The sequence below is a fragment of the Saccostrea echinata genome, unplaced genomic scaffold (assembly GCF_033153115.1).
Source record: "Saccostrea echinata isolate AGI-Se365-2 ecotype Australia unplaced genomic scaffold, CSIRO_AGI_Sech_v1 ptg000019l, whole genome shotgun sequence".
Taxonomy (NCBI): Eukaryota; Metazoa; Mollusca; class Bivalvia; order Ostreida; family Ostreidae; genus Saccostrea; species Saccostrea echinata.
The window spans coordinates 2498612-2509419 of record NW_026889768.1 but is presented as its reverse complement, the minus strand read 5'-3'; the positions used below and the strand labels follow the sequence as shown (position 1 = coordinate 2509419).

At 34.3% G+C, this 10808-nt stretch overlaps 1 protein-coding gene across 1 annotated transcript; it reads right to left on the bottom strand.

The window, feature by feature from the left end:
* Positions 1-5750, bottom strand: LOC133189745 (evolutionarily conserved signaling intermediate in Toll pathway, mitochondrial-like). The gene is made up of 6 exons (XM_061325144.1): positions 5722-5750; positions 5498-5595; positions 4523-5058; positions 4041-4264; positions 717-963; positions 1-302 (listed from the first exon to the last, which is right to left on the bottom strand). The coding sequence occupies exons 2-6, from the start codon at positions 5590-5592 to the stop codon at positions 40-42; spliced, it is 1365 nt and encodes a 454-aa protein (XP_061181128.1). The 5' UTR covers positions 5593-5595; positions 5722-5750; the 3' UTR covers positions 1-39.
* Between the last annotated feature and the right edge of the window lie 5058 nt (positions 5751-10808).

Genomic DNA, 10808 nt, shown 5'->3' with positions numbered 1-10808 from the left:
TAATGATTATTTTTTTTATTTTCCCTAAAATATCTAATCTCATAATTCCTCTTCTTCTTCCTGTCTAATAGTTTCTTTCAGTAAAGAGTCTGCATCTTTAATCCTAAATAAAACAGGTATATGTTCCAGTGCTGAGTTTGTGGTTTGTAGGAACTGAATCCAGTCCTGTAGGGATTCCTTACTTGAGTCACTTGTTATACACATAGCGTACACTGTCCCATCCTCCTGCTCATGGACTGACTTCTTGGGGACGAGAGCTGTCTGTTCCTCACCAGACAGAGGGGTTGTGAAGTTGAACATGTCTGTAAAATAAATTGAACGCACAGTTCATTTCAAATTGTATTTCATATGTAAAGGCTATAAGTAAAAGTTATAATGGCTATAAGCATATCTGCTCACAAAATTAAACATTCTCAAAATGTCACTATCTCAGAAATTCATACACAAATTCTGTTTTCATTCAAAGGAATTTTTTTTTTCAAATTCAAAATTACTTAGCTCCGATAAGAGATACTAAACCATGTCTGTTAACCTTGCACTTATCTGAACTAACAGAACTGACAGATCTCTGTTTTAACTAACAAAATTTGACCTCGGTCAATCAAAATCTCTGACAGTCTTCAGAAAATTTTGAATATTTTGTTTATTTTCAGATCTTTTACAGAACTTCATATATGGAATTCTGGGGAGACAATCCATACTATAATGCATCATACCTTCTACATCCTCCTCCTTGAGGGCTTTATAATAGTCAGGGTCCTCTCCTGTTATTTCTTCCTCTGGGTCCGTTTTAAGGAAAAACACTTTCTGACAAACTTTCCGGAGATAGACATAATGTTCCCCCTCCACTATGATGGGTTTAGATGAGGGATGTCTGGAGAGAAGTTCCCTCTGTTTAGGACTCTGTGCACTGGCTATAAACTTACCACTCCTTGTTGCTGAGATCTCACTTTCTTTTGAATCCTACAATAACAAAACATGTCATATCTTCTTAGGAATCCTAGCAATATTCAAAACATGTCATACATGTATCTCCTAAAACATGCCACATCTCCTAAAGAATCCTAGCAAGATTCAAAACATGTCATATCTTCTTATTTAATAAGGATCCTCGCAATCAAGTTAGAAAGAGTGTCCTGTCAATGTAAGAAGGATGTCACGGGATGTGTCTAAATTCTTTTGAATCCTAACAATGTATAACCAAGGGGGCTGCTAACATACTTTGCTTCAATTTTCGTCATAACTGTATATACAATGTAAAAAAGATTCCTTTATATATATATATATATATATATATATATATATATATATATATATATATATATATATATATACAGTCCCTGAAACGTTCTACTTTCCCACTTGAACGGTGAGCGAACGCTGAACGAACGCTGAACGAACGCAGAGCGAACGGTGAGTGAACGATGTGTGAACGCTGAACGCAACTTGGTGAACGATGTGTGAACGGTGAACGGCGAGCGAACGGAGCGCAAACGCGAACGCAAAGTGAACGGTGAACGAACGGTGAACGCAAGATGAACGATATATTCGGAATGCCTCTGATCTTTTCCTTGCATTGAAACTATTTTATTGTATTATAATGTCAGGTGCCGAAAAAAAAGAAAAAAAAAAAATAATAATAATAAATAAGTAAACAAATTAATGAATGAATAAATAAGTCAATAAAATAAATTCTCCAAAATTGTCCTAAGAAAGACGATGCATGCACATTAATTTTTTAATCACACGATTTTTATCGCATTAAAACATTGCAATTGTTGCCTAACGCTGAAGTATAAAAGATATTGTTTTTGATTGGAAAATAAAAATGTTTATTCTTATTTGATAACAATTCAGAGAAAACGTATGATTTATAGGATGAATTAAAGCGGTTGTAACTTATATTCATATATATATCTCCGTGTCAAGGCGATTTCGTGTAAAGTAATGAAAAAAAAATTACATTTATACACTCGTATTTTAGATTTTTAATACAATAATATATTATGTGTCATTTCTATTTTTCATTATGATTTATTGAGCAGACGTCTACATGTATCTTTAGATGGCCGTGATTATACTCGGACAAGATGATACAAAGATACATATTCATATTATTTGTTATAAATTCAATTTTCAGAACATGATATTTAAGTAATATGGTGTTATAGTTTTTATTAAACAGACAAATGAGAGAGAGAGAGAGAGTACTATTTAGTTTTAGCCCCCCCCCCCCTCCTTTCAGGCTTCACCAAATGTTTGTACCTATATCAAACAAAAACTCTGAATTTTTTTTTTCTAAATATATCAGACAGTGAAAGTAACTTTTTTTTTTATCAACTAATCATATCCATTTGTTTGACAGTCATACTCGTTTTTATTTTCCTGCTTTAAGTTATCACGAAGTCCACGTGCTTGTCCTGTCAATCAAAATCATTCGACACTGTGCAGGTGTGAAAGTTTCGTCACATCGAAGACGAAGTGCGAGTATTTCCAACAAGTTATAACATTTATTTTTATCATTTCTAGATTTGATTCCAACATTTGAATAATAAATTAGTAAAATACATTGGGCATTAACACTTGAATGTGAAACATACTCTCTGCCAATTTCAAATACCACCGCCGACACGTGTACATTTTGATCTACTATTGTTTTGTGACTTTTTTAGATGCATGTTTGTTTTGAGACTGAAATTTTTGTTCTAAAAAAGACCGTAGCTTTTTTTTTTTATAAATGTTAATTAAAATATTCTGGAAATACGGTACTGACTAAGTCACCGATTTAGGAGGAAAGGGGGGGGGGGGTATTAATCATATCGAATGGCAAACATATGAAGTTACGGTGAAGAAAGACTTTTTTTTCTCTATAATTATAGACTTTACATATTACAGTAGAGAAATTCTGTAGTGCATTACATTTTAAATAAATATTTCCTTTAACCACACTATCATTTTAATTCGTTCTGAAGATAATAAATAAACAGGATATCCGCAGTACTATGTATAACTCTCAGAACTAGTTCTATTATATTTTCTGTAGTAATTAAAAAAAACGTAATAGAAATAAATATTTTCGTAATTTTGCTGCGTAATTATTTGACTTGAATAATTATATCTCCATTAACGATTTGTCGTCTTTAACAAAACAACAAAATGTTGCAGTGCTTGAAGTATTTGCACATTGCCCTTAGTTAAATTTAATATTTCAGCATCGTTCTACATAGGTACAGAATGTGCTTGTAACAACATTTATTTTCCAGAGTAATTTAATAAATAACCTAACAGCTAAGTTAGAATAATAAAAATATATATCGTAGATATTTTTCCTCGTGAAATAATGATTCTTCAAACACGATATGTTAGTTAATAAATTAAAAAAACCTGTAACTCCTTAACTACAAAAAGATAAGTCCTTTCACTTCGGAGTTCCGAATGACAATAAAAACTGAACGATAGGTGAACGCTGAACGCAAGGTGAACGCAAAGTGAACGGAACGAAGAGCGAACGCTGAACGCTTTGTGAACGGTGAACGCGAGCGCACGGTGAACGGTGAACGCAAAACTGTGAACGGAGAGCGAACGGTGAACGCACGGTGAACGAACGGTGAACGCACGCTGAACGAACGGTGAACGAACGGTGAGCGAACGGAAAAATGGGAAAGTAGAACGTTTCAGGGACTGTATATATAGTGATGACATTAAATCAAGCATAGTACATTACTGGCCCTTGTGTGGATTACACATTTTTTTAGGAGAAGCACTGGTATCTGACAATACTGTAGCTCTATAGGTGTTTATACAAAACTGACATACTGATTCTGAATTTTAAATTGTGAAAATTGTTAGAATTTGAGGTAATTTCACACTGCTCAGTATTTTAGTAATTTTGTGAAATATATAGAGAAATTCCATTTTAAGTTAAGAAGTGGAACAATAATATATTGAAAACTAACGAAATATAATATAGAATTAGTCCAAAACTAATGGAGGAGTATCAATTTAAATAAAAGATTATCATTTTTTTTAGGTAAACTCACATTCACAACTGTTATCTTTGTTTCCAAATCAAAACTCATTCTCTTGAGAGCCAAGACAGCGAGCTGAATGGGGTCCTTTGGTGGAGGTCTGGGAATTGGCCAGGGGTTCATATACTTAAACTTTGGCATCCAATACAACATCCTCAGGTATCTTGTAAAGACTTTGGATCTTTGGGAAAATCTAGATATTATCATTCTGCCAAATTCTTCATCTGGTATAACTCCTGTGAAAGAATAGAACTGATGATGAATGCATTCTTTCTCTGTTGCAACTTGTATAATTTTTTTATGATGAAGAAATTGCATTGACAAAAGATACAACTCTATCAACTGTCTTAAAGAGTTAATGTTGACCTTCTGTGAATTTAAATGATATAAAAATAGATAGTTTGAAATATATGTATTTATTCTGGCCTACATAGTAATTCATTCTGAAAAGAAAATTTGAAGAGATTATTTTAATATGCAAGTAAAAAAAATACCATTATCAAACATTTTAGTTAATATCTGCAGTGCAGCATCCTGTTGTCGTGGGAATGGTGTAAATTCTGCAGCAATCTTAGATGTGGGTAGATACTTTCCCTCTGGAAATATGCTGAATATCATTTTGTAAACTTCTAGATTATACTGCAGTTCATATTCCTCAAGTTTACTCAGAGCTACTTCTCCAAACTCTATATGCCCTCTCATATACAGCCCAGCATTCAGTTTGTAAATCTTAACAGCGGTGTTGAATGTTTCCTGGGTTTTTTCACCACTTTGTTCCACTTGTTTAAAAATTCTGTTCACAAACCTATCTGTTTTGCTCTCAAAAGAGGCCACATTAATTTTGTACGGGATCTTTGTTACTACATCAAGTTCTTTCACTTTCTCCTCCACGAGTTTGGCGTCTATTTCCCTATCCTGTTCCTCTTCTTCCTTACTTTTCTTTTTCACTTCTTTTCGGGATTTAAATCGATTATAGAACATCAATGGCGTTGTCTGGTGATAGTTCTTAACACAGTTGGTCTGCAGTAAACTAAAGAAAAATTAAACATATAGCATATTAATTTGAAAAGTCAGGGGCATGTGCAAACAAGTTATATTTAAGTAACTCACTTAGGTTACTTCACTTAATCATAACTAAACAGAAAAAAAAACATCTCATTTGAGTCAATTTTTAAAACCAAATACAGGCCAGGGTGTCACTGGGATACAATGTAACAATATCTTCAATTTTACAAATATTCTAGAGAGAGTGTTATACTGTATTCTCCTATGAGCTGGTATACCGAACCCTCTACCACTGTCTACTATTATGTCATTTAGAAGTGTGAAATGCTTGAATTCCTAACCTTAACAAGTTGCATGATTCAATTAAACCAGGGCCTATGATCTGCTTACCCTCTCCTCACAACCATCGGTTGATCAAAGTTACATCTCCGTTCTTTTAAAACATTTACTTGATTAGTACCTACCTAGCATTTGCTGCAAGATATTTTCTTTCCACAGCATGACAAACATCTCTTGATAATAAATTACGTAAACACGTTAAGATCTGCCTCTTTGTCATGTTCTGTTTGTAAGAAAAAAATAGTGCTACCAGATATGTGATATCATACAGTAACAAATATTTCTGTTCTGCAAATTATTGTTTATAAACAAAGAATAATGTCAATCGAACATGGGATGCGCTGCTCACCTTTCATGGGCATCGAGGAATTTCGGTCTAAAATGAAACCGATTGTGCAATCGTAACTACTCGGTCATTTTCATAAAGGACATATAAACTATTTATTGTAGTTTAAGAAAATGACCGAGTAATTTCGTTAACGAAAATGTAACAGAATTGATAAAATGGGATATATCTAATACTTGCTGATTATTCCAGTAACTAGTAAACAGATAAACTGGATGTATAACTTTTATTTAAAATCGACATTGGCTTATTTTTAAAAGATATCGAGTTGTTTGAGTTCTATTCAACGTATGAGCATAAAAAATTCCATTTTTAGCTCAAATTCAAAAATAAGTTGAAAATTTTGTTTCATTATCAAAATCATTTCAAAAATATATTGATTTGAAATTTTGACTTAAGTCTGTTCTCGGTTTAGGGGACGACCATTTGATTCTGAGGTCGGGGGGGGGGGGGGCTGGCAAACTTTTCCGAGTCCGATTTTTTTTTTTTTTTTTCATGTCGGTGAAGGACAGATTATTTATTTCCAAGATGATCGAGAAGGTTAAAGTTATCAAATGCAAGATAAATTCCATGGTAAAGAGATAAAAATGTTGTTACCCAAAGACTTATTTTGTGTCAATGGATATATACATGTACCTGGTAAATATGAAAGCCCAGGCATCAACCATTCAACATTTATGGTCAAGGTTAATGTTTTCTAAATGTGGGTCAAACTCTAACTCAAAGTCAAAATCAATGGTATGCAGTGGAAGACCTTGTCATAAGAAATACACATGCAGGCAAAATATAAAAGACCACCAACTGTTCAAAAGTTATGGTCATGGTTAAAGTTTTTCAAAAGTAGGTCAAACTCCAAAATCAAGGTCAAAGTTGTTGGTATCCAAAGAAAAGTCTTGTCACAAAGAATATACCCATGAAATTTGGAAGTCCTAAGTACCAACTCTTCAAAAGTTATGGCCAAGATTAAAGTTTTTTAAAAGTGGGTCCTTCTCTTATGTCAAGGTCAAAAATATTTACACCCATGAAAATGTTTTGTCAAGATGAATACACAAATGAAATATGAAAGCCTTAGCACCAACTGTTCAAAAGTTATGGCCAAGGTTAAGTTGGGAAAATTTTTGCAAAAGTGGGTCAATTAAACTCCAAGGTCATGAGGTCAAATATGTTGGTACCCAAAGGAAGGTCTTGTCACAAGGAATACACATGTGAAATATGATAGCCATAGCTCGATCCAACCATTCAAAAATTATGGTCAAGGTTAGTGTTTTCTAAAAGTGGGCCAAACTCCAAGGGTCAAAGGGTCAAAATTAGTGGTATGCAAGGGAAGATCTTGTCATAAGAAATACTTAGTGAACATGCAAAATATAAAAGCCCTACCACCAACCGTTCAAAAGTTATGGCCTAGGTTAAAGTTTTTCAAAAGTAGGTCAAACTCCAAGGTCAAAGTCAAAATTATTGGTATCCAAAGGAAGGTCTTGTCACAAAAAATATACCTGTAAAATTTGAAAGAACTAGAACTAACTGTTCAAAAGTTATGGCCACGGTTAAAGTTTTTTTTAAAACTCTAAGGTCAAGGTCAAAAATATTTACACCCATGGAAAGGTCTTGTCACGATAAATACACATGTCATGTGAAATATAAAAGCCTTAGCACCTATACTGTTTAAAAGTTATGGCCAAGGTTAAAGTTGGGTAAATTTTTGCAAAAGTGGTTCAAACTCCAAGGTCAAGAGGTCAAATATGTTCGAACCCAAAGGAAGGTCTTGTCACAAGGAATATGCAAGTGAAACATGAAAGCCATAGCTTCAACCAATCACAAGTTATGGGCAATGTTAAAGTTTTTGCGGACAAACAGACAGATGGACAGACTGGGCAAAAACTATATACCGGTACATGTACCCCCAAATCTTCGATTACGGGGACATAAAGAAAGGAAACACCCAAACTCTATTTCATTGGGGGGGGGGGGGGGGGGTAGCACTAGTCAATCATAGATTATTTACTTGCCAGTGGAAGACTGATAATATTTATTTTCAAGGACAGATTATTTATTTCCAAAATCTGCCAGCCCCCTTCAGAATCTAATGGTCGTCCCCTAATGGTCTTAGAGCCAGACCAGAATTTGAAGATATACATGGACTTAAATTCCCGAACTCTCAATAGGTGCTCTACCACCTGAGCTATCTGACCTGCAGCAATTGCCACTTATGACTGCCATATGACTGCTAAACCTTAAACGCAGACATTAATCCATTTAGTATACATAAAAGTGGAATCACTTTCACTAATACACTACAATAGGTGAACATAAACTAGCTATGGCTCCCCAAGTTTAATATATAATCATAACATTTGGATTTGTGATACATGTAATCATGTTCTTAGCTAGTGTCAACAATTTTCCCAGAACCCTACTGAACCATCATTCGTATTAAATTCTAAATTCTCAAATATTAGATGCCCCACCGCCAAATACCTGTATCCCGCCTTAACCCCAGGGTCCACAATTCGAAGAAAAAAAAAATTAATCCAATTTAGCTCTGTTTTAAAGATACTATTCCAGAAATTTTGATGCTGATACATATTGGCGAGAGCTATCTAGCTTATCAATATTTTTATGCCCCCGCATCGAAGATTCGGGGGCATATAGTTTTTGCCCTGGCTTTCATATTTCACATGTGTATACTTGGTGACAAGACCTTTCTTTGGGTACCACCATATTTGACCTTTTGACCTTGACCTTGGTGTTTGACCTAGTTTTACAAAATTTTACCCAACATTAACCTTGACCATAACTTTTGAACAGTTGGAGCTAGGGCTTTCATACTTCACAGGTGTAATCTTTGTGACAAGACCTTCCTTTTGATACCAACAACTTTGACCCTTTGACCTTGGAGTTTGACCTACTTTTGAAAAACTTTAACATTGGCCATAACTTTTGAACGGTTGGTGCTAAGGCTTTCATACTTCACATATGTAATCCTTGTGACAAGACCTTCCCTCGGATACCAACAATTGTAATCAATTGACCTTGACCTTGGAGATTGAAAAACTTTTACCTTGGCCATAACTTGTGAACAGTTGGGGCTAGGGCTTTCATACTTCACATATGTAATCCTTGTGACAAGACCTTCCTTTGGATACCAACAACTTTGACCCTTTGACATGGACCTTGGAGTTTGACCTACTTTTGAAAAACTTTAACATTGGCCATAACTTTTGAACGGTTGGTGCTAAGGCTTTCATATTTCACATACAGTGTATGTAATCCTTGTGACAAGACTTTCCTTCGGATACCAACAATTGTAATCCATTGACCTTGACCTTGGAGAATGACCTAGTTTTGAAAATCTTTAACCTTGGCCTTAACTTTTGAACAATTGGTGCTAGGGCTTTCATACTTCACACATGTAATCCTAGTGACAAGTCCTTCCTTTGGATACCAACAACTTTGACCCTTTGACCTTGGAGTTTGACCTACTTTTGAAAAACTTTAACCTTGGCCATAACTTTTGAACAATTGGTACTAGGGCTTTCATACTTCACATATGTAATCCTTCTGACAAGTCCTTCCTTTGGATACCAACAACTTTGACCCTTTGACCTTGGAGTTTGACCTATTTTTGAAAAACTTTAACCTTCGCCATAACTTGTGAACCGTTGGGGCTAGGGCTTTCATACTTCACATATGTAATCCTTGTGACAAGACCTTCCTTTGGATACCAACAATTGTAATCCATTTACCTTGACCTTGGAGTTTGACCTACTTTTGGAAAACTTAAACCTTTGTCATAACTTTTGAATGATTGGTGCTTCAGCTTTCATATTTCACCAGTATATTTCTTGTGAGAAGGCCTTTCCTTAGGCACCATTATTTTTTTTCCATTTGACCTTGATGTTTGACTTACTTTTGAAAAACTTAAACCTTTTCCATATCTATTCAATGGTTGCTTCTAGGGCTGTCATATTTCACAGGTATATTCCTCGAGACAAGACCTTATTTTGGGTACCAACATATTTGATTTTCATTTGAGAAAGTTTAACCTTTGCTATAAGTTGCCACACGGGGGCATCTGAGTGTTTCACAAACACATCTTGTTTATATAAACTTATGCACTGATACATAATTTGGTGAGAATTTATCAACTGTGTCCATTTTTTTTACCTTGACCTTCCCAATGAACTTTACTATTTATTGTGTCTAAAACTCAGTTTTAAAGAAACTATTTAAGATATTTTCATTAACCCTGCTGTTCTTTAGATTTTTCCTTGTATATTAACATGTAAAACTTTGATCTCCCATCCTACCCTCTGGGTCCTTCATTTGAACAAACTTGAGTCTATACCATGTCAGGAAGCTTTGAATTCATACAACCTTCTTCCTTTCTGCCCCAGCGGTTCTTGATAAAAAAGATTTTTTAAAAGATGCCACCAAATTTTCATGAATTTCTTAATTTCCCCTTGAAAGAGGATGCAGCTCTCTTTAACTGAACAACTCTTCATCCAAAGATACTTGTGGCAAGTTTTGCTGAAAATGGCCCAGAGGTTCTATGGCAGAAGTTGAAAATATTAAAAGCTTACAGACAGAGGCAAGACACAATTTAATCAGAAAAGCTTGAGCTTTTAGCTCAGGTGAGCTAATAAGACAATTTATAGCTCGTCCTAGTTGGCTGCTACATTTTTAATAATTGAATTTAATTCACTTGAAGGAAGCCATTATTTTTCTACTTATATGATTATATTAAAGCTTAAAAATCTCAACACATTTTATTTATTTATGTAGGGAACATGTTTTAATATTAATTAAACCCAGTTAATTTGGTAAAAACAAACACAAATCCAAAACATTTTATTTCAGTTCCTAAACTTCAAAAACCAATTAAAATAATTTTTAGTACCCTTCTCTTTGCAGGCATGCATTATAAAAGTATGCCTTTTCACAACTAACTCATTAAATAAAACAGTGAATACAGAACATCAATACACTAGAAACAAAGTTAATATCATTTACATTATAAAACACACTCCAAAATTATAAAACATGTCACATCATTGAAATTCCATTTTTAATACATATACATTAAAGAACAC

Coding starts and splice junctions, on each gene's coding strand:
- LOC133189745 (XM_061325144.1), bottom strand. CDS start 5,592: ATGACAAAGAGGCAGATCTTAACGTGTTTACGTAATTTATTATCAAGA. Junction 964..4,040: donor CAAAGATAACAGTTGTGAAT/GTGAGTTTACCT, acceptor TTGTTATTGTAG/GATTCAAAAGAAAGTGAGAT. Junction 303..716: donor CAAGGAGGAGGATGTAGAAG/GTATGATGCATT, acceptor TTTATTTTACAG/ACATGTTCAACTTCACAACC.